Source organism: Xyrauchen texanus, chromosome 47 (genome assembly GCF_025860055.1).
Source record: "Xyrauchen texanus isolate HMW12.3.18 chromosome 47, RBS_HiC_50CHRs, whole genome shotgun sequence".
Taxonomy (NCBI): Eukaryota; Metazoa; Chordata; class Actinopteri; order Cypriniformes; family Catostomidae; genus Xyrauchen; species Xyrauchen texanus.
In genome coordinates this window covers 16,877,005-16,900,961 of record NC_068322.1, presented here as the reverse complement: position 1 = coordinate 16,900,961, position 23,957 = coordinate 16,877,005, and the positions used below count along the sequence as shown (strand labels likewise).

The following is a 23,957-nucleotide window of genomic DNA, read 5'->3' as shown; positions in this document are numbered from 1 at the left end:
CGGCGCACAACAGCGGCTTTCTCCTGTTTGCACGGCTGTGCATTCCTGCCCCTGGGCGCATCGACAGTGCAGATTTAAAAACTCTCTCGAGTGATTTTATTTAAAAGAGTAATTTCCTCTAAAAGAGCAAAACACAGCGGCGTTGAACGTCCTTTTAAGGACGCGTCTTTATAAAGATGCCCTTCCGCCCCTGTGTTGTTCCTGGATGCGGTAGAGTGCTCTCCGCTTCCGACGGCCACAGGCGCTGTCTCGTGTGTCTGGGTAGCGATCAGGCTGAGGCCGACGCACAGATGACGGACATGCTTCACGAAAGTCGCAGAGGCAGCTCTTGCCCCGCTCCGAGAAGCCAGCATACGCATACTCAATTACCTCGACGACTGGCTCATACTGGCCCACTCCCGAGAGTTACTATGCGCACACAGAGACCAGGTGCTCAGCCACCTCAGCCGTTTGGGGTTTCAGGTCAACTGGGAAAAGAGCAAGCTCTCCCCGGTCCAGAGCATCTCTTTTCTCGGTCTGGAGTTAGACTCAGTCCCAATGACAGCACGTCTCTCCAACGAGCGTGCTCAGTCAGTGCTGAAATGCCTCGCTTCCTTCAAGCCAGGCGCCGTGGTCCCGCTAAAACGTTTCCAACAGCTCCTGGGGCATATGGCATCCTCCGCGGCGGCCGCGCCGCTGGGGTTGATGCATATGAGACCACTTCAGCACTGGCTCCGGGCTCGAGTCTCGAGACGAGCATGGCACGCACAACATAAAAGTTACCTCTGCCTGCCACCAAACCTTCAAACCCTGGACAGACCTCTGCTTCCTAAGGGCAGGAGTACCCTTGCAGCAGGTGTCCCGGCGCGTTCTGGTCACAACCGACGCCTCCAAATTGGGTTGGGGCACCGTATGCAACGGGCGCGCAGCCGCAGGCCGATGGAACCGAGGCCCGCTGCGCTGGCACATCAACTGCCTAGAGCTGCTGGCTGTTTTTCTGCCCCTGCAGAAGTTTCTTCCATTAATTCGGAACAAACACGTCCTAGTCAGGACAGACAGCACCATGGTCGTAGCCTACATAAACCGCCAAGGCGGAGTACGCTCCCTCCACATGTCACAGCTCGCCCGTCGTCTCCTCCTTTGGAGTCAGCAGCGACTGGAGTCACTGCGCACCACTCACATCCCCGGCAACCTCAATGTGATAGCGGACGCGCTGTCAAGACAAAGCTTGCCTGGCGGAGAGTGGAGGATCCACCCCCAGTCAGTCCAGCTGATTTGGGACCGGTTCGGCAAGGCTCAGGTAGACCTGTTTGCCTCCCAAGAAACCTCCCACTGCCCACTCTGGTATGCCCGGACAGAGGCTCCCCTCGGGGCAGACGCGTTGGCACACGGCTGGCCTGCGGGGCTGCGCAAGTACGCATTCCCCCCAGTGAGCCTTCTTGCACAGGTGCTATGCAAGGTCAGGGAGGACGAGGAGCAAGTCATTCTGGTAGCCCCTTACTGGCCTACCCGGACTTGGTTTTCGGACCTCACGCTCCTCACGACAGCCCCTCCCTGGCGAATTCCCCTGAGGAAGGACCTTCTTTCTCAGGGACGGGGCACGCTCTGGCACCCGCACCCAGACCTCTGGAACCTCCACGTCTGGCCCTTGGATGGGATGCGGAAGATCTAGCCGGCCTACCACCGACCATCATAGATACAATCAATCAAGCCAGAGCCCCCTCTACCAGGCATCTCTACGCTCTAAAGTGGCGTCTGTTCGTGGACTGGTGTTCTTCCCGAGCCGAAGACCCGCAGAAGTGCGCAGTTAGGTCAGTGCTCGTGTTTCTTCAGAAGAGGCTGGAGAGGAGGCTGTCCCCCTCCACCCTCAAGGTGTATGTCGCCGCTATCGCGGCCCACCACGACACGATAGACGGCAAGTCTCTTGGTAAGCACGACTTAATCGTCAGGTTCCTAAAAGGTGCCTGGAGGATAACTACCTCCCAGCCTAACCTGTTCCCCTCCTGGGATCTCTCGGTCGTCCTTACGGGACTCCAGAGACCCCCCTTCGAGCCGCTTGACTCAGCTGGACTCAGGGCCCTCTCTCTCAAGACTGCCCTGCTGATCGCGCTCGCTTCCATCAAGAGGGTCGGGGACCTGCATGCGTTCTCTGTTAGCGACGCTTGCCTGGAGTTCGGTCCGGCAGATACTTTCGTGATCCTAAGACCGCGACCGGGCTATGTGCCCAAGGTTCCTACCACACCCTTCAGGGATCAGTCCAGTACGTGCTTTATGTATTTATCTGGACCGCACACAGAGCACCAGACGCTCTGAGCAGCTCTTCGTCTGCTTTGGGGGACAGCAGAAAGGGAAAGCTGTCTCCAAGCAGAGACTCGCCCACTGGGTTGTCGACGCCATTTCCCTGGCTTATCACACCCAGGCTATGCCCCCCCCCTTGCGGGTCCGAGCTCACTCCACCAGGAGTGTTGCATCCTCATGGGCACTGGCTAGGGGCACTGCTCTAGCAGACATTTGTAGAGCAGCGGGCTGGGCAACACCTAACACTTTTGCGAGATTCTACAATCTCCGAGTTGAGTCAGTATCGTCCCGTGTTCTCTCAGGTACCGAGCCCGTAGAACTAGGTGGCACGCCTACGATCTGACCGGGTGAATCGCTTGCACCTAGCGCCCTTCCCCCTAACCAGGGGAAACAGTGCACCTTCATTCCCAGGAGATCTCAGGTTTGGGACACTGGTCGATTCCTCCCTAGCCCTCGTGGGTCGCAGTTCAGCGGAGGAACTCGCTGACCCAAACCACTGCAGGTACCGCAAGCTACCCTGTACTGTTATAGGTGCTCCACAGGTAAGGCCTCCTTCGGACTCCCCCTGTGTGTAACACCACGGTTCTGTCCCCTCTGGCGAGCTGACTCCAGTGTTTCCCTTAGGCAGTCATGGCTGCCTCGGCTGCCGTGCTGTATGTTCCCCCCTCTATGAGGCTGGATCCACCACCGCACCGACTTTTCCACATAGGCCCTAAGCAGGCCTCTGATAGTTTTGCCACTTAAACTTGCCTCCCCTCTCGGGTAGGTGTGGCCTCCGCAGGGTCTTCTCTGCCCTGGATAAGGGCTAAGACCCCCTTCCCTCAATGCGTGTAAGGGCCCCGGCCGTAGTTGCTCTATGCGAGAAACATAGAGAGAAAAGAGGCCCGGCCAGGCTTGGCCCGTTCCCAGGTTGGCGGCCAGCACCTTGTTCCCCTCTAGGGTAACGATAAGGAATCCTGATGGCTTAAATGGGGCATTGGGGAAGGGTACGTGCAGCCTGATACAGTTGGTCGTCCTGCACGTAAGAATACCAGCTCGCTCCTGTATCAGCAGTTCACGTACACGGCTCAGCGCATGGCACTTTTATAAGTGGACCCCTAGTGTTGCTTCTCTGACACAATGTGGAGAGAGCGACAGAAGGGGAACGTCTAGGTTACGTATGTAACCTCCGTTCCCTGATGGAGGGAACGAGACGTTGTGTCTCCCCTGCCACGTCGCTGAGCCGAGCCACTGTTGTGGCCGGACCATTTCCGGCTCCTCAGAAAAATCCTGAATGAACTCCCGTATTTGCGCCGCTTAAATACCCGTATGTCCGGGGGCGGGACATGCAAATACTGGTTGCCAACTCTCATTGGCCTTTTTTCATAGTCCAGAGGTGAATATCGGCGCTCAAGAGAGACCCCTAGTGTCACTTCTCTGACACAACGTCTCGTTCCCTCCATCAGGGAACGGAGGTTACATACGTAACCTAGACGGTTTTTGTTAAATTTCAGTCATTACCTTTTTAATTTTGTCTTTGAATTTTGAAGATCACAGAGCTAAACTCACCTGTTGACTCTTGAGCATAGAGAAGCCATTGGAACAGTTGTTTGTCATTGCCATGAGTGTTTGTGGTGACACACTGCACAGTGGATGTGTGTGTGAGTGAGTGATGTAGAGTGATGAAGCTCCTCAAAACTGTGCTGCTCAATCGTTCTTCACTGATGGACATGATTGTAGAGTTAGTGACAGGACGTCCAGACAGATGCCACACCAGTTTAGGAGAGGGATTCCCATCAACCTCACACAAACACACGGTTACATCAGTTCTGTTACAGCTGGACGAGATAGAGATTTTAGGGGCATCTGAATGTGAGAGAGAGCGAGAGAGAGAGAGAGAGAGAGAAATTGTATTTAAAAGAGAATGATAATATGAAATGTCATAGTTGGAGCAGTTATGTTTTGAGGGAGAAAATAATTGATGCCACTGAAATTAGCTCCAAAATACATTTGAAACTGATATAAAGACATCCCTACATGTAACATGTAATGTGAGGTTGCTGTGTGCTGTTTTGTTGTTGTCCTGTAGCTGGTAGGTGACAGTGCAGGTGAAAGTGGCTGTGTGTTGAAGGGGAGTAGCAGTGAATTTGAGATGAGAGATGAGTTTATTTTGATTCTGCTTCTCCTGTAGACTGAAGGGAAGTCTGGAAGTGGAGCTCCATGTGAGAGTTGCTGGAGGAGAGGAACAGAGAGTCTCAGCAGAGCAGGACAGACACACAGAGCTCCCCTCCAACACCTCCTGCTGACTCTGCACCTCCTTCTCATCCACATACAACTTCACTGTGGGGTTATGAGGAGAGTCTGAAACATACAGAGATATGTTACATATATGACTGATGTATGCTTTTTTGTTACTTTTTCACATTTTAGAATAATAGTTATGCCATCAATTATGAAATAACACAAAGGGAATTTTGAAGTGAAAAGTAACTTGTTTAAAAAAAAAAAGAAAGTAAGTATTTTGCTTCTTCAAAGTTGCCATTCTTTATCTATATCAAAGCTCTGAGTCTTCCCTCCATGAACTTCATGAGATGACAGCTAGTATGTTTTTTAAACAGTATTAAAGGAGTTCCTATGTAAGTTATTTTTAAAGAAACTCTTGCATTGGCATCATTTTTATTCTAAATTCAAGTATTTAAGTATAAGCCTTCAGATCAAAAGGTTTTGTAAGATCATGAGAATCATCCAACTTAGAGCTTGGTCAAATTCAACCAGTTATATAAATCACTACTTTAGATAATGATCATATACATAACAGGTGTTATTATACAGTTCTAGTTTACAATTAGTCATTTACAATCATTTGATCTAATGAAGTCACTCACTGATAACATCTACTGAAACTGAGGTTTTTGTGTAGGTCCATTTCAGTCCACCATTACCCTCAAGCCTGAAGAAATATTTGCCAATGTGACTTGAATCTACATTATAAAAGACAGTGGTGCAGTCCTTGGCTTTTAATTTTCCAGTTATAGTCGCTTTAATTGAGTGATTATTGCTGCTAGAGTTAAACACTACATGCTCTGTCAGACTAGTGTCATTTTTATGCCACACTCCTGTTGCAGTCTCAGAGAGGTCTTGGTCATATTTTTCTTCAATCTCAAATGCACACTTAATAATCACACTACATCCATTCAGAGCTTCAATCTTCTCTGGGAGACTGATGTTGAACCCCTTACACCAAACACCTAAAACACAAACATACAATGGAGTGAAGAATTCAATCACACCAACACATGTTTGCACTTTTTAACACACAAAATGCTACACAATAATGTTTGTTGTTACTTCCAAAAAACATTCAGTTGCACTTGTATCATTTTTAAGAAGGAAACATGAGCAGGAAACCAGCGACAGTGAAATCTACCTAACATAAAAATACCCAAGTACAATGTTATTTTCATTTTTTAAATAAAGTATAAAAAAATTATAACATTTATAAAATATGTATTAAAAATATTACTATTAGTTAAGTAGCTTATCTGAAAGAGATAGTTTACCCAGAAATGAAAATTCAGCCATCATTTACTCATGCTTATGTTGTTCCAAAACCAACCTTGTCTCATAGAAAGAACATTACTATAACTAAATGTTTTCAAACTGAATTTCATATTTAGCTGCAGATTCCTGCTGAATTTAACACTAGAGGAGATACAGCAACTTTGAATTTTATTCACTTTCACACAAATCAACAATGGCTGATTATGACTTTATAAACACTTTTTCACTCTGTTTCTTACATGGTATGATTGTTGGTAGTGTTGTGTGTAATGCATTTTCTAAGTAATTAATTACTGTTATTAAATTAAGGGATTACTCTTCATTTTTAAGTAATTTAATTACAGTTACTTCTGTAATCTAATTGTGTTAAATACTTTTATATTATAACAATTGTATATAAAACAATAGTGAATTTAAAATCTAAATTTAACATCTAATGTTAAAATATATGTTTTCTAATTTAACGCTTAAATTCTTTGGCCAGTTCGTGAATAATTTAGTTGATTTTATATGATTTATTTGAAGAATTAAAATAACAGTTTCATGTCTATCCTTGTATTTTTCATCTGGTCGAGGTTGATAATGGTTTTAGAAAGTAATTAGTAATAAGTAATGCAATTACTTTTCTGCCAGAGTAATTAGTACAATAATCTAATTACACTGTAAAGATGAATTAGTAGTTAGTAATTCATTACTTTTTAGAGTAATTTACCCAACACTGATTGTTGGACATTGGGCTGTGAAGTATGCGGTTCTAGCCAAGCCTGAGATGAAAGTGTGAAAGAAGCGACACAAAATGATGTGGTTTCTTCAGAACATGCGCTTTTCTTTTCACATTTGCTTTTTGAACACTATCTGTTCTAATGTTTACTGTAGGTGGTGGTTAAGGGTATGGATGTCTGTTTTGTTTACCTGTGATTTGCTTTAAGATCACTATTAGTTAGGTTCAGGTACAAGTTTTAGGTTTGGTATGTAAGTTTTACACATTAAAACCTCCATCTAATATTCACCTTAACAACCTTGTCTGATTACAACATAATTTTACTTGCTTTTGGCGCCCCCACTGGACATTTCACTGGGAAACTGTAGCGAAACGTGTAATGAATCACATAATTTTGTGTTGCAAAAATGTTGCCGTTAATGTTCATGAGATCAGGCTGTCCAAAACTGTATGACTTTCCTGTCGTGGAGCACTAAAGGAGATCACTATCAACTGCCATTAAGCAACAGGGATATTCTTCAAAATGTTTCTTTTTGTGTTCTGCAAGAGAAGTAGTCAAAAGTGTTTGGAACAATGTGAGAGTGAGTAACAGACATAACTTTCATTTAATGAACTACCCCTTTGTGTTCTTCCAAACAAACACAAGTACTGCACAAGTGTTAACTGCTGATCCTTTTATGATGATCCACATTGTGTGTAATCACATGACACTTATCTTGGGCACACTTTGATCTACAATATGTGGAGTTGAGCATTTCTATTTCTAAAACCTTGTCTTACTAAAGTCACAATATTACTTCTTACATTATTCAGTTTAATAACTAGTCAACCAGACATGAAATGTTCACGTTTGGCAATATTTCCGTATTGTTTTTGTGCTATTGGAGAAACAGCAACATTATTCACACGCTTTTTCACTCATTTTTAAACTAGTTTCTCAGTTGTCATGTCACACTGAGCATATCACACTTTTCTTGGTAAAAAAAAAAAGAAAGTGATGAAAGGAGGGGAGCAACTAACCTTGTAATATAATACTGTAAACAATGATTTTCATTGCTGTGTCCATCTCCTCATAAGAAGTTTGATCCTTTCAAGGAACACATTTGTAAATATGCATAAATTGTGAAAATTCATTCATTAAAATATTAATATATTTAGTCCCTCAAAGAAATGCAATAAAAATTTTTGGAATTACATTTAACAAACAAATGTTTAATAATGATGTCATAATAAGCAAAAGATCAACAGACAGATTAGCAACTGATCAAATTGAACTAAACTTCTAAAGTATCATAAAAAGTAACAGAATTTATAAATATCTTACCAGAAATGAGAAAAGGGGTCTATCCGGTTCAATATTTTTGTTGAAAGCAGATCGTTAAAATTTCATATATATGATCTCAGTATCATCAGTGCTGATGATTTGAGACCAGAATCACAACTAGCTCAATATTGTGACATACGTCAGATGCACTTGTTATTTACATCACTTCCTGTATAAGCATGAACTTACACGCAGAACAAAAGAAAAATATTTCTAATATAAAACTGAAATAAAGTGATTATGTTAGGCTGTGGTTAATGTCAATTCAATAATTACTAATTATTCATAATCAATTATTAATATATTAGTTATAGAGTGTAATAAATTAATGAAATGTTAAAGACCTGAGTTGATGAGAACAACCAAGTGTCTTGGGCTAATATTATTGCAGAAACGATGTACTGTTTTGTGAACTTTGACAGATGTATGCCTTATTGTTGATACTTTTAAAAGTTAATATGGTAAATTGTCTGCACTTATATAGCACTTTTTTAATCTTATCGGTTTTCAAAGCGCTTTACACTGTAACTCATTCCTTATGCCCCTTATGAGGGTTTCAGTTCCTGTCTACTAGTCACACATTGAGAAGAGCTCATATAAACAATATTCATACTTGTTTCCTTCTGTTTAAAATAGTTTAAAAATCAAAAGCATCTGAAACAATCTATTGGTGCAGAAAGACAATGCGTTATATATACAGTATAAACCATTTCTGGAATCATTGAGAAAAATCTTTAGAAAGGCACACACACACACACACACACACACACACACACACACACACACATATATATATATATATATATATATATAGTTTATTATTAAAGGCCCTGAGTCATTTACTCAGCCTTATGTTATTCCAAACTAATGGTCGACCGATATATCGCAGAGACCAATAAATCGGCCGATTTTCTCAATTTTTAATAACCGGCATCGGCCGAAACATTTACCTGTTAGGCCGGTTATTTTATTTACGTACGTACATCATGGTACGTTTTGTTGTTACGTGCCATTGTGTTACTACAATAATAGGTCGCTGTTTCTGGTGCATGTAGTGGGCGCTGTTCAGGGGCCACACATGCAGGTTCCACGGCTGGGGCTGGGGATACCAGATTGTGCCTTGTGTCTGAGAGAGGAGATCCCTCCTCAGTGGTATTTCCCAAGGTGAGCTCTGCAGCATCTCCATCATTTCCGGAAACCATGGCTGGTTGGCCATTTCGATGCAACTAATAGAACCGTTTCCTTGTCCTCTCGCACTTTGCATATGACAGAGTGGATCAGGCTTACTGGAGGAAACGCATATTTACATTTCACCGGCCATTTGTGTGCCAATGCGTCACTTCCAGCGGGGCTTGGGACTTCGAATATCAGAGGGGACAGTGGGCATTCTCCACTGAGGCAAATAGATTGATTTCTGCTTTGCAGAATATTTCCCAAATCCTCAGTATAGTTTGAGGATGAAGTCTCCATTCAACCGGTATCACCCCTTAGCGTGACAGTAGGCCCGCGCCATAATTCAGGCGGCCTGGGACATATGTCATTGTCAGGGAGAGATGATGCTCACTCCATAGTAGGAGGTGACGCGTCAATCTCGAAAGTGGCGGTGAATGAATTCCACCTTGCCTGTTTATAAATGCCACAACTGTCATGTTGACTGAGCAAACCAGGACATGACACCTCACTATTTTGACTGAAAGCCTTTAAAGTTAGAATTACAGCCGATAGCTCTAAGCAGATGGTGTGCTACACCCTCCTCGCACCTGTCCAGGTGCAAAAATTGAGCGTCCATCGCACACCACCCCCCCAACCTGTGTTAGAAGCATCCATGGTCACCACTTTCTGCCTGACAAATTGGGACTTCAAGTACTAGAGGGGACAGTGGGTATTCTCCACTGAGGCAAATGGATCGATTTCTGTTTGCCAGATATTTCCCAAATTCTCAATAAAGTTGGAGAGTGATGTCTCCTGAATTCCGCCTTGGCGGTTTATATATGCCACAACTGTCATGTTGTCTGAACGAACCAGGACATGACAGTTTGATATTTCTGACTGAAAAGACATTAAGGCTAGATATACAGTCTATAGCTTTAGGCACTGTGTGACACTTGCCCCAGCATGACACCTCCCTGGTAAAATGCAGGAGCTCTCTGTAGTGCTAAAGCAGCTATACTGCAGCGGGATATATTGATGCACATGCGTCCTTGGCACCAAGCACGTTGTGGCTCACTGTGCTTAAGCCAGCACTGAAGAGGTCTCATGTGTAAGAGACCTAATGGAATGACGGTCAAAGCCGCCGGCATAAATCCCAATACTTTCTGAAACAAGTTTCAGTGGAAATGTTCTCCCCAGTTTGAACTGAGATGGACACTGTAGAATTGCTGAAGCAGTAAGTCTGTGCTGGCATAACAAAGCCTCTGATTGCGCCAGTAACAGCCAAATGGCGAGGTAGTTCAAGATGCACATGCCGCTCTGTCTCAGAGTAATTGTTAATATAATTAACAATAATTACTAGGTATTAAACCTAACCCTCAACCCATATTAAGTACATGTAGTTACCTAATATTTCTCTGTACTTTCTTGGCTATGTGCACTGTCAAAACTTGTGTATCATTTGAGCTTCAATTGACATTTTTACAGTTGTTATAGGGTTTGTTGACATCACATCATCATGGCAACGAAGTCCTAAAATTGGCTCTACATTTTCTCAGAAACAGTAAGTGATTTTATCTCACTAAAATCATGTTAGCATAAATAAATATTCAGTATAGTCAACTCGACAGAATTTTCAGAAGTGTGAAAACAGAAAAAAAGTGTTGAATATATTTTATCATGTAGCTCCTTTACTGGACACCATTAATACAAAGAATTTTACAATCTGTTGTTGGATGGATCAAATAAAAATAGCATGCTTTTAATGCGTCTGACTGAGTTCACACAAATGACAGTAAGATGTAAGTAATGAAGTGAATAAATGTCCATTTTCAGAAATTAAGCATTAAAAAAAGAAATTAGTTCCCTTTGTTATCTGAGACCTTTGTCTATAAATATATCCAACTGAATTTAAATTAGAATTAAAAACTAAAGATTTTAAACATGTTTTGTCCCTTTTCTTAAGAATCAGTAACCACTGTAACCCCATCTACACTCTACACCATTGGCTGTGCATGTGTAGTGTTACGAATGAGAACGGAGCTGAGGGAGGCTCAGCTGAGGGAGGCTCTGGAGGCGGAGCTGAGGGAGGCTCTGGAGGCTCAGAGGCCTCAGGGGGCGGAGCCGAGGGAGGAGGAACCATGGAGGGCTCGGGAGGCTCAGCTGAGGGAGGCTCTGGAGGCGGAGCCGCAGGAGGCTCTGGAGGCGGAGCCGCAGGAGGCTCGGGAGGCTCAGCTGAGGGAGGCTCGGGAGGCTCAGCTGAGGGAGGCTCTGGAGGCTCAGAGGCCTCAGGGGGCCGAGCCGTGGGAGGCTCAGGAGGCAGAGCCGAGGGAGGAGGAACCATGGAAAGCTCGGGAGGCTCAGGGGGCAGAGCCGTGGGATGCTCAGGAGGCAGAGCAGAGGGAGACTTGAGAGGCGGAGCCCTGGAAGGCTCAAGAGGAGCCCTGGAAGACTCGAGAGGCGGAGCCCTGGGAGCCTCGAGAGGCGGAGCCCTGGGAGGCTCGAGAGGCGGAGCCCTGGGAGGCTCGAGAGGCGGAGCCCTGGGAGGCTCGAGAGGCGGAGCCCTGGGAGGCTCGAGAGGCGGAGCCCTGGGAGGCTCGAGAGGCTCGAGAGGCTCGAGAGGCGGAGCCCTGGGAGGCTCGAGAGGCGGAGCTCTGGAAAGCTCTGGGAAGCTCAGAGGGCGGAGCTCTGGGAAGCTCGGGAGGCTCGAGGGGCGCAGGCTCTAGGACGGGCATGACCCACCTCAGGCGAGGGTTCTGGCTCGCTGACCGTAGCTGACGAGGGCTCTGGCTGGCTGACCGGGGCAGGCGTGGGCTCTGGCTCGCAGACCGGGGCAGGCGTGGGCTCTGGCTCGCAGACCGGGGCAGGCGGAGACTGGGGAGCAGAAGCCTTTCCTCTTCTCCTCCTCCGCCGGGCGGACGAAGCTGGCAACGCTGGCTCGTTGGCCGTGGTAGGCGTGAAGGGACGAACCACGGGCGAAGGGAGAGTTACCACTGTGGGAGGAGTGGCAGGGTTCTCCTCGATGACGCCCACAGTAAACGGTGAACCGCAGGCCAGCAGAGTCTCCTACACGAACGCGTGGAGCGTCCAGCCGCGCGTTGCCTGTGGCAACCGCTCCTTGAGCGCACTGTTCAGGCTCGCCCGGAAAAACCCCACAAGGTCGGAGTCAGGGAATTCGGTGGCACTCGCAATCGCGAGGAAATCGCAGATGTGGTCCTCCACCGGACGATTTTCCTGACTAAGGCTGAGCAGCTGACAGCTCACTTTTCGAACCGCTGGATCCATGTTTGGTCGTTCGTTCTGTTACGAATGGAGGCAGCGAAGCAGACGAGGAGATGCGGATCCAATCGCAGTTCAACTTTATTAAGTAAACAAGCAAGAAAAAACACAAAGGAAAACCCTCAATGGGGAAATAAACATAAAACTAGAAAACACAGGCAGGGAACACACACCAGGCTAACAACATTCAACGAACGACAAGGAGTGAACAAAAAGCAGGGCTTAAATACACAGTGAGTGATGACAGAATGAGACACAGGTGAAAACAATGAACAAAATGGCAGTGATGATGGCAGGTGGATTCTGGGAATTGTAGTTCTAAACAATGACAAGTGAGACAGTGGAACTAAACAAGGGACAAAATGAAAACTATGGAATGCAAGGTGACAAAAATGGCAGACAGACGGCAACAGTGAAACAAGACAAGGAATTCCTAACATGTAGGTTCCTTAAAAGTTCCTCTTTATCAGCATTTCTGGTTCAGATATGTTCAGATATGAAAATGCACCAGCAAGAGTGACATTTCACAGTACTAATCGACTAATACAAGACTGCCAGAAAATTGAGTCGCACATTTTTAAAAGCATTTATTTAGGTTATCATAACAATATTAACAGAAATGACAAGCTTAAATCATTTCTTTAAAAAGAAAAGAGGCTCTTAAATGTTTCAACATGCATCCATTAATAAAATATTCAAAATCAAAAGATTAGTTAAAAAAAAGACAAACATATTTAAAAATGTGTTCCTACATCAAAAGAATAAACAAAGAAACTGTTTAAATAGCTTATTATCAGACAGGCCAGCACATGGCACAGAAGTCATAATAGATTTAATAATACAATGAATGCAGTAATATATTTCTTTATTTCTTTAATCAGACAGTCCAGGGAGATCTTAGAGCCCGAGACCATCCGTTATAAACTGCATGCCAAATCTATTTACTGTATGCTCTATGAACTGTACAAACCAGTGAACTTGTGAAACATGTATTTTTTATCATTTGTCAACTTTATTGACATTCAAAGTCTCATAATCAGAGCTTGGAGCAGAGAGCTGAAGAGACGCATAAGTGCCAGCCTCATTCTGTGCCTGAAAACAAAAACACTCTCATTATTAAAATGGTGCTTACAAAATGGTGCTTAGATATTTCATATGAAACTCACCTTTATCTTGGTGGACAATCTGGGAAAAAATATATAACAGGATACCTTACTATAAGTTCAGTATATTATAATGTATCTCTACATAGAAATGGATTGCTGCAGTTGCAAATGACTTACTGTCTAATTTTGTAGAGGCCAAGTCCAACAGTCAGAGCATACAGGAGGAGAATCAGTGTTAAAAGGATCAGGAGTGGAACTGAAGCCTGTTGACATTCTTAAAGAGAGATCCACTAATCTGTGATGTGCCTGAACAATGTTTAATATATTTTTATACATACCCTAGTGCAGAGGTGGCCAACTCCGGTCCTGGAGTCCGGTCACTGTCCAGCAGAATTTAGCTCCAACCCTAATCATACACACCTGCCCATAATTGTTTTTAAGTTATCCTGGAGACCTTGATTAGTTTGAAGCATGTTAGATTAGGGTTGGAGCTAAAATCTTCAGGACACGCCAGACTGGCTTTCCAGGACTGGAGTTGGCCATCCCTGCCCTAAGGCCTAGGTGGTATATACAGATCTGGAAAAAATTAAGAGACCACTCCAAATGTTCAAATTCTCTGGATTTAATATTTATAGGTATGTGTTTTCAGACTTCAAATAATACAAATAAAACAAGTTCATTTTCATTTATAAACAACACAATACTAATATTTTAACTTAGGAAGAGTTCAGAAATCAATATTTGGTGGAATAACCCTGATTTTCAACCACAGCTTTAATGCATCTTTGCACGCTTTCCACCAGTCTTTCATATTGCTGTCATGTGATTTTATGCCATTCCTGACTCAAAAATTCAAGCAGGAATTCAGAGACACTGGAATGGCAACCATACATGTAGAGATGCTGATTTAAAAACTGCCAGTACAGTAAGACAAAATACACATGTTAAAAATACATTCTCTGAAAAAGCTAAATATCTTATGCAGTGTATCATGTGTTATAACAGATCAAATTGATCTTGTTTTAAGGATGTTTAGATATTTTTACAGAAAAACAATACAAATTATTATCAAGAATATGATTTTTGCAGTAATATCAAAGGTCTTACTAGAAAAAAATTATGATCCAACGTGAATTTTCTTGATAAACAAATATGATCATGTCTGGTAACATGTGCATGTTAAATGGCCAGAAATAGCATTTTATCTTCGCGTAAGATGACAATTTACACAAGGTTTATTTCCATTTCTTGTTCTTCAAACTTACTTCAAACTTATTCTCTGTCTGCTTGTATGAATGTAACACATCATAAGAAAGTGTTTCACCGCTGTTCAAATGCACTTTGGATCGCATCATTTATATGTATAAATGTTTTCCATCTGAAAGGACTAAATATTAAATGAAACAAATGACAATAAAAATACAAAGTAATCTCTTCAGTAATCAAAATACTTGTTGAATGTAACTGTATTCTAAATACCAATGATTTAAATTGTAACTGTAATGTAATAAAGTTACTTATATTTTAAATACGTAACCCTGTTACATGCATTCCGTTACTCCCCAACCATCCTTGCGTGCGAGTGCGTGCGTGCGTCGCCGGCCCTTTGAATTATTGAAAAATAATGCAATCAACTGCCACAAGAGTAGGACCAAGTTTGAAGATCACTCATTCCAGGACGACACAGCCAAAATGATACCAAAGGTAAATACATTTGGATATTAAGAATACAAAATAGAAGGCAACAAAAGGATTGCAACATGTAGAACCTGTGGTTCAAAACAGACGCTTTAATCAACAACGTCCAATATTGTGTTATATGAATGCGCTAAATAGAGACTTCTCTCTCAATAATAAACCGTGCACCTGTGCGAGTCTGTGAGACGCTTGTTAAAGTGACAGTAACATTTTTTTGCTTGTTAAAGGAATGTTCCAGGTTCAATATACAGGTGAAACTCGAAAAATTAGAATATCGTGCAAAAGTTCATTAATTTCAGTAATTCAACTTAAAAGGTGAAACTAATATATTATATAGACTCATTACAAGCAAAGTAAGATATTTCAAGCCTTTATTTGATATAATTTTGATGATTATGACTTACAGCTTATGAAAACCCCAAATTCAGAATCTCAGAAAATTAGAATATTACATGAAATCAATAAAAAAAAGGATTTTAAATACAGAAATGTCGGCCCTCTGAAAAGTATAATCATGCATATGTACTCAGTACTTGGTTTGGGCCCCTTTTGCATTAATTACTGCCTCAATGCGGCGTGGCATGGATGCTATCAGCCTGTGTGGCACTGCTGAGGTGTTATGGAAGACCAAGATGCTTCAATAGCGGCCTTCAGCTCTTCTGCATTGTTTGGTCTCATGTCTCTCATCTTTCTCTTGGCAATGCCCCATAGATTCTCTATGGGGTTCAGGTCAGGTGAGTTTGCTGGCCAATCAAGCACAGTAATACCATGGTCATTGAACCAGGTTTTGGTACTTTTGGCAGTGTGGGCAGGTGCCAAGTCCTGCTGGAAAATGAAGTCAGCATCTCCATAAAGCTTGTCTGCTGAAGGAAGCATGAAGTGCTCTAACATGTCCCGGTAGACGGCTGCGTTGACTCTGGACTTAATAAAGCACAGTGGACCAACACCAGCCGATGACATGGCTCCCCAAACCAACACAGACTGTGGAAACTTCATACTGGACTTCAAGCATCTTGGATTGTGTGCCTCTCCATTCTTCCTCCAGACTCTGGGACCTTGGTTTCCAAATGAGATGTAAAATTTGCTCTCATCAGAAAAGAGGCCTTTGGACCACTGAGCAACAGACCAGTTCTTTTTTTCTTTAGCCCAGGTAAGACGTTTGACATTTGAAGCCCATGTCCAGGACCCGTCTGTGTGTGGTGGCTCTTGATGCAGTAACTCCAGCCTCAGTCCACTCCTTGTGAAGCTCCCCCACACATTTGAATGGCCTTTTCCTGACAATCCTCTCCAGGCTACGGTCATCCGTGCTGCTTGTGCACCTTTTTCTTCCACACTTTTCCCTTCCACTTAACTTTCTATTAATGTGCTTTGATACAGCACTTTGAGAACATCCAACTTCTTTTGCAATTACCTTTTGAGGCTTTCCCTTCTTGTGGAGGGTGTCAATGATGGTTTTCTGCACAACTGTCAGGTCAGCAGTCTTCCCCATGATTGTGAATTCAACTGAACCAGACTGAGAGACCATTTAAAGGCTCAGGAACCCTTTGCAGGTGTTTAGCTGATTAGAGTGTGACACTTTGAGCCTACAATACTGAACCTTTTCACAATATTCTAATTTTCTGAGATTCTGAATTTGGGGTTTTCATAAGCTGTAAGCCATAATCATCAAAATTATATCAAATAAAGGCTTGAAATATCTTACTTTGCTTGTAATGAGTCTATATAATATATTAGTTTCACCTTTTAAGTTGAATTACTGAAATTAATGAACTTTTGCACGATATTCTAATTTTTCGAGTTTCACCTGTAAGTTAAACTCAGTTTGTGCCATAATGTTGATTACCACCAAAAGTCATTTTGACTCATCCATCCTTTTCTTTAAAAAAAGCAAATCTCTACAGTAAGGCACTTACAATGAAAGTGTAACGCTTGGGAGTCAAGAGGAGACACTGGAGTAGGAACTTTCAATCCTTTAATAAGAACACTGGACTGGAGCAAAAACGTACAGAACTACTCGAGCAGAACTACTCGAGCAGAACTACTCGAGCAGAACTACTCGAACAGAACTACTCGAACAGAACTACTCGAACAGAACTACTCGAACAGAACTACTCGAACAGAACTACTCAAGGACTGACCCAGACAGACAAAACTAAAGAGTATATATACACATTAGGATTAAACGAGGGAATGACACACAGGTGGGGATAATGGAGTGATTAGGGCAGTGACTTCTGGGAAACGTAGTGAGGGAGAGAACTTCAAAATAAGAGTCCTTAAATAAAGTGTTGACAGAACGTGACAGAAAGTGAATATAGGGGCCCATTTTTGAATGTTAATATACTTGGCTTCAAAAGTATAACCACAAGACATAAAAAAGTATATTAAAATTATAAGATTCACTTTTCTGTTTAAACCCTTAAAAAATTGGCCCCATTCACTTCCATTGTAAGTGCCTGAATGTAACCTCGATTTTTTTTGCTTCTTTTTTTTTAAATAAAACATAAAAGGAGGGACGAGTCAATACATTTTTGCGGTTTTTGACATTATGCCACAAATGCTGTCGACTGAGCTTAACTTCTATTGAACACAGAATATTCCTTTTCCTCATGCCCTTAGTGAAAATATACGGTATATCTTGAATGATATCAAGGAAGTGATGAACATACTTTAAATGCCTTCCTGATATCATTTTAATATAGTAATTAATACTCAGACACTAATTTGAGCTTAAAGCACTTATGACTTGAATCTTAAAGGAGACCTATTATGCCCCTTTTTACAAGATTTAACATAAGTCTCAGGTGTCCCCAGAATGTGTCTGTGAAGTTTCAGCTCAAAATACCCCACGGATCATTTATTATACCATGTTGTAAATGCCTCTTTTTGAGTTTAATCAAAAACATGCTGTTTTCGTGTGTGTCTCTTTAAATGCAAATGAGCTGCTGTTCCCAGCCACTGACATGCTTCTGGTCTCCATGGATACAATCAGAAACAATGGTAACTTTAGCTGCATTTGCTGTAGGATCAGCTAACAAGCACATTTGGAAAGGCGATGTGCAAACATTCACAAAATATAAAGTGCAACACTTACATCTTCAGGATATAAAGCTGGAACACGAACATGCTTGAGAATAAAAAAAAATGAAAATCCTGCTTTATATTGACATTCAATCACAAAGCAGTCCGGTGTAAAATTATTTACTCAAACATACTCACATTTTTGTATGTTTTGTGGCACATTTCCTTCAAAAACAGTTGAAATTGAACAAAATTTAGGATTTTATAGACATGGTTTGTCATTCTTATCCGATGTACTTAAACAATGTCTTTGTTTTAATTGGTTATTTTGTTGTGGTAGCTTGTAGGGCTCTTTGAAATAACTGAAATAATTTGGAGAAGTGATATGGAACCATTATGCAGTCAAGACCTGGAACTCCTTCATAGCTGTGCAATAACTGCACACCTTAGAATGTCCATCAACCAATCAGAATCAAGAATTTAACAGACCCATGGTGTGTGTATATGTATGTGTATATATATGCACACACACACACACACACACACACACAGCTCTGGAAAAAAATAAGAGACCACTTCAAATGTTTCTTAAATCAGCATCTCTACATGTATGGTTGCCATTCCAGTGTCTGTTGAATTCCTGCTTGAACTTTTGAGTCAGGAATGGCATAAAATCACATGACAGCAATATGAAAGACTGGTGGAAAGCGTGCAAAGACGCATTAAAGCTGTGGTTCAGTCAATGCCTTTTGAATTTTGTCTTTGAATTTTGAAGATCACAGAGCTAAACTCACCTGTTGACTCTTGAGCATAGAGAAGCCATTGGAACAGATGTTTGTCATTGCCATGAGTGTTTGTGGTGACACACTGCACAGTGGATGTGTGTGTTAGTGAGTGATGAAGAGTGATGAAGCTCCTCAAAACTGTGCTGCTCAATCGCTCTTCACTGATGGACATGATTGTAGAGTTAGTGACAGGACGTCCAGACAGATGCCACTCCAGTTTAGGAGAGGGATTTCCATCAACCTCACACAAACACACGGTTACATCAGTTCTGTTACAGCTGGACGAGATAGAGATTTTAGGGGCATCTGAATGTGAGAGAGAGCGAGAGAGAGAGAGAGAGAGAGAGAAATGGTATGTAGAGAGAATGATAATATGAAATATCATAGTTGGAGCAGTTATGTTTTGAGGCAGAGAATAATTGATGCCACTGAAATTAGCTCCAAAATACATTTGAAACTGATAGAAAGACATCCCTACATGTAACATGTAATGTGAGGTTGCTGTGTGCTGATTTGTTGTTGTCCTGTAGCTGGTAGGTGACAGTGCAGGTGAAAGTGGCTGTGTGTTGAAGGGGAGTAGCAGTGAAATTGAGATGAGAGATGAGTTTATTTTGATTCTGCTTCTCCTGTAGACTGAAGGGAAGTCTGGAAGAGGAGCTCCATGTGAGAGTTGCTGGAGGAGAGGAACAGAGAGTCTCAGCAGAGCAGGACAGACACACAGAGCTCCCCTCCAACACCTCCTGCTGACTCTGCACCTCCTTCTCATCCACATACAACTTCACTGTGGGGTTATGAGGAGAGTCTGAAACATACAGAGATATGTTACATATATGACTGATGTATGCTTTTTTGTTACTTTTTTCACATTTTAGAATAATAGTTATGCCATCAATTATGAAATAACACAAAGGGAATTTTGAAGTGAAAAGTAACTTGTTTAAAACAAAAAGAAAGAAAGTAAGTATTTTGCTTCTTCAAAGTGCCATTCTTTGTCTATATCAAAGCTCTGAGTCTTCCTCCATGAACTTCGCGAGATGACAACTAGTTTGTTTTTTAAACAGTATTAAAGGAGTTCCTATGTAAGTTATTTTTAAAGAAATTTTTATTCTACTAATTTCAAGTATTTAAGCATAAGCCTTCAGATCAAAAAGTTTTGTAAGATCATGAGAAACATCCAACTTAGAGCTTGGTCAAATTCAACCAGTTATATAAATCACTACTTTAGATAATGATCATATACATAACAGGTGTTATTATACAGTACTAGTTTACAATTAGTCATTTACAATCATTTGATCTAATGAAGTCACTCACTGATAACATCTACTGAAACTGAGGTTTTTGTGTAGGTCCATTTCAGTCCACCATTACCCTCAAGCCTGAAGAAATATTTGCCAATGTGACTTGAATCTACATTATAAAAGACAGTGGTGCAGTCCTTGGCTTTTAATTTTCCAGTTATAGTCGCTTTAATTGAGTGATTATTGCTGCTGGAGTTAAACACTACATGCTCTGTCAGACTAGTGTCATTTTTATGCCACACTCCTGTTGCAGTCTCAGAGAGGTCTTGGTCATATTTTTCTTCAATCTCAAATGCACACTTAATAATCACACTACATCCATTCAGAGCTTCAATCTTCTCTGGGAGACTGATGTTGAACCACTTACACCAAACACCTAAAACACAAACATACAATGGAGTGAAGAATTCAATCACACCAACACATGTTTGCACTTATTAACACACAAAATGCTACACAATAATGTTTGTTGTTACTTCCAAAAAACATTCAGTTGCACTTGTATCATTTTTAAGAAGGAAACATGAGCAGGAAACCAGCGACAGTGAAATCTACCTAACATAAAAATACCCAAGTACAATGTAATTTTCATTTTTTAAATAAAGTATAAAAAAATTATAACATTTATAAAATATGTATTAAAAATATTACTATTATTTAAGTAGCTTATCTGAAAGAGATAGTTTACCCAGAAATGAAAATTCAGCCATCATTTACTCATGCTTATGTTGTTCCAAAACCAACCTTGTCTCATAGAATGAACATTACTATAACTAAATGTTTTCAAACTGAATTTCATATTTAGCTGCAGATTCCTGCTGAATTTAACACTAGAGGAGATACAGCAACTTTGAATTTTATTCACTTTCACACAAATCAACAATGGCTGATTATGACTTTATAAACACTTTTTCACTCTGTTTCTTACATGGTATGATTGTTGGTAGTGTTGTGTGTAATGCATTTTCTAAGTAATTAATTACTGTTATTAAATTAAGGGATTACTCTTCATTTTTAAGTAATTTAATTACAGTTACTTCTGTAATCTAATTGTGTTAAATGCTTTTATATTATAACAATTGTATATAAAACAATAGTGAATTTAAAATCTAAATTTAACATCTAATGTTAAAATATATGTTTTCTAATTTAACGCTTAAATTCTTTGGCCAGTTCGTGAATAATTTAGTTGATTTTATATGATTTATTTGAAGAATTAAAATAACAGTTTCATGTCTATCCTTGTATTTTTCATCTGGTCGAGGTTGATAATGGTTTTAGAAAGTAATTAGTAATAAGTAATGCAATTACTTTTCTGCCAGAGTAATTAGTACAATAATCTAATTATACTGTAAAGATGAATTAGTAGTTAGTAATTCATTACTTTTTAGAGTAATTTACCCAACACTGATTGTTGGACATTGGGCTGTGAAGTATGCGGTTCTAGCCAAGCCTGAGATGAAAGTGTGAAAGAAGCGACACAAAATGATGTGGTTTCTTCAGAACATGCGCTTTTCTTTTCACATTTGCTTTTTGAACACTATCTGCTCTAATGTTTACTGTAGGTGGTGGTTAAGGGTATGGATGTCTGTTTTGTTTACCTGTGATTTGCTTTAAGATCACTATTAGTTAGGTTCAGGTACAAGTTTGTTGTGCTTGAGTAACGAGGCTGACGAAGGGTTGCGGATCCAAACGCAGTTTGAACTTTATTTAACACTACAAAGTAAACAACCCACGATGGGGAAAAGAAACATAAACTAGTCAAGGAAACCTCGGTAGAAACAAACAGGGAACTAGGAGAGACGCGCAGACACCAGGCTAACATCAAACGACGATTGACAAAGACTGAACAAAGACACGGGGTATAAATACACAGACAGGGAAAAAGGGACCAATGAAAGAACAGAACTCAAACAAGATAACAATGTGATTAACAGAAACCAAAGGCAAATTAACAAGGGCAGGTGAAAACAATAAACAGAGGAAAACACGAACGCTAACAAAGAGACTATGGAATTACATAAGGGACTAAAGTGCAAACTAAGAAATGCAAAAGTGACAATGGTAAACAAAAGGGCAACAGTGAAACAAGACAGGGTAATCATTACAAAGTTTTAGGTTTGGTATGTAAGTTTTACACATTAAAACCTCCATCTAATATTCACCTTAACAACCTTGTCTGATTACAACATAATTTTACTTGCTTTTGGCACCCCCACTGGACATTTCACTGGGAAACTGTAGCGAAACGTGTAATGAATCACATAATTTTGTGTTGCAAAAATGTTGCTGTTAATGTTCATGAGATCAGGCTGTCCAAAACTGTATGACTTTCCTGTCGTGGAGCACTAAAGGAGATCACTATCAACTGCCATTAAGCAACAGGGATATTCTTCAAAATGTTTCTTTTTGTGTTCTGCAAGAGAAGTAGTCAAAAGTGTTTGGAACAATGTGAGAGTGAGTAACAGACATAACTTTCATTTAATGAACTACCCCTTTGTGTTCTTCCAAACAAACACAAGTACTGCACAAGTGTTAACTGCTGATCCTTTTATGATGATCCACATTGTGTGTAATCACATGACACTTATCTTGGGCACACTTTGATCTACAATATGTGGAGTTGAGCATTTCTATTTCTAAAACCTTGTCTTACTAAAGTCACAATATTACTTCTTACATTATTCAGTTTAATAACTAGTCAACCAGACATGAAATGTTCACGTTTGGCAATATTTCCGTATTGTTTTTGTGCTATTGGAGAAACAGCAACATTATTCACACGCTTTTTCACTCATTTTTAAACTAGTTTCTCAGTTGTCATGTCACACTGAGCATATCACACTTTTCTTGGTAAAAAAAAAAGAAAGTGATGAAAGGAGGGGAGCAACTAACCTTGTAATATAATACTGAAAAGAATGATTTTCATTGCTGTGTCCATCTCCTCATAAGAAGTTTGATCCTTTCAAGGAACACATTTGTGCATAAATTGTGAAATTTAATTCATTAAAATATTAATATATTTAGTCCCTCAAAGAAATGCAATTCATCCTATTAGAATTACATTTAACAAACAAATATGTAATAATGATGTCATAATAAGCAAAAGATCAACAGACAGATTAGCAACTGATCAAATTGAACTAAACTTCTAAAGTATCATAAAAAGTAACAGAATTTATAAATATCTTACCAGAAATGAGAAAAGGGGTCTATCCGGTTCAATATTTTTGTTGAAAGCAGATCGTTAAAATTTCATATATATGATCTCAGTATCATCAGTGCTGATGATTTGAGACCAGAATCACAACTAGCTCAATATTGTGACATACGTCAGATGCACTTGTTATTTACATCACTTCCTGTATAAGCATGAACTTACACACAGAACAAAAGAAAAATATTTCTAATATAAAACTGAAATAAAGTGATTATGTTAGGCTGTGGTTAATGTCAATTCAATAATTACTAATTATTCATAATCAATTATTAATATATTAGTTATAGAGTGTAATAAATTAATGAAATGTTAAAGACCTGAGTTGATGAGAACAACCAAGTGTCTTGGGCTAATATTATTGCAGAAACGATGTACTGTTTTGTGAACTTTGACAGATGTATGCCTTATTGTTGATACTTTTAAAAGTTAATATGGTAAATTGTCTGCACTTATATAGCACTTTTTAATCTTATCGGTTTTCAAAGCGCTTTACACTGTAACTCATTCCTTATGCCCCTTATGAGGGTTTCAGTTCC

At 40.9% G+C, this 23,957-nt stretch overlaps 2 protein-coding genes across 2 annotated transcripts in view; both read right to left on the bottom strand.

Moving 5' to 3' along the window:
- LOC127638874 (Schwann cell myelin protein-like) overlaps positions 1–7,604 on the bottom strand; it is a 103,005-nt gene extending 95,401 nt beyond the window's left edge. Inside the window, exons 1-5 of the mRNA XM_052120599.1 lie at positions 7,559–7,604; positions 5,142–5,504; positions 4,294–4,617; positions 3,834–4,122; positions 800–804 (exon numbers count right to left, since the gene is read on the bottom strand). Of these exons, the coding sequence (XP_051976559.1) occupies positions 800–804; positions 3,834–4,122; positions 4,294–4,617; positions 5,142–5,504; positions 7,559–7,604 (1,027 nt within the window). The remainder of the gene's footprint in view (positions 1–799; positions 805–3,833; positions 4,123–4,293; positions 4,618–5,141; positions 5,505–7,558) is intronic.
- Positions 7,605–12,955: 5,351 nt separating this feature from the next.
- On the bottom strand, positions 12,956–23,498 carry LOC127638772 (Schwann cell myelin protein-like). Its single transcript, XM_052120495.1, has 8 exons — positions 23,395–23,498; positions 23,097–23,163; positions 20,215–20,577; positions 19,379–19,702; positions 18,910–19,206; positions 13,574–13,670; positions 13,457–13,475; positions 12,956–13,382 (listed from the first exon to the last, which is right to left on the bottom strand). The coding sequence occupies exons 2-8, from the start codon at positions 23,140–23,142 to the stop codon at positions 13,290–13,292; spliced, it is 1,239 nt and encodes a 412-aa protein (XP_051976455.1). The 5' UTR covers positions 23,143–23,163; positions 23,395–23,498; the 3' UTR covers positions 12,956–13,289.
- Between the last annotated feature and the right edge of the window lie 459 nt (positions 23,499–23,957).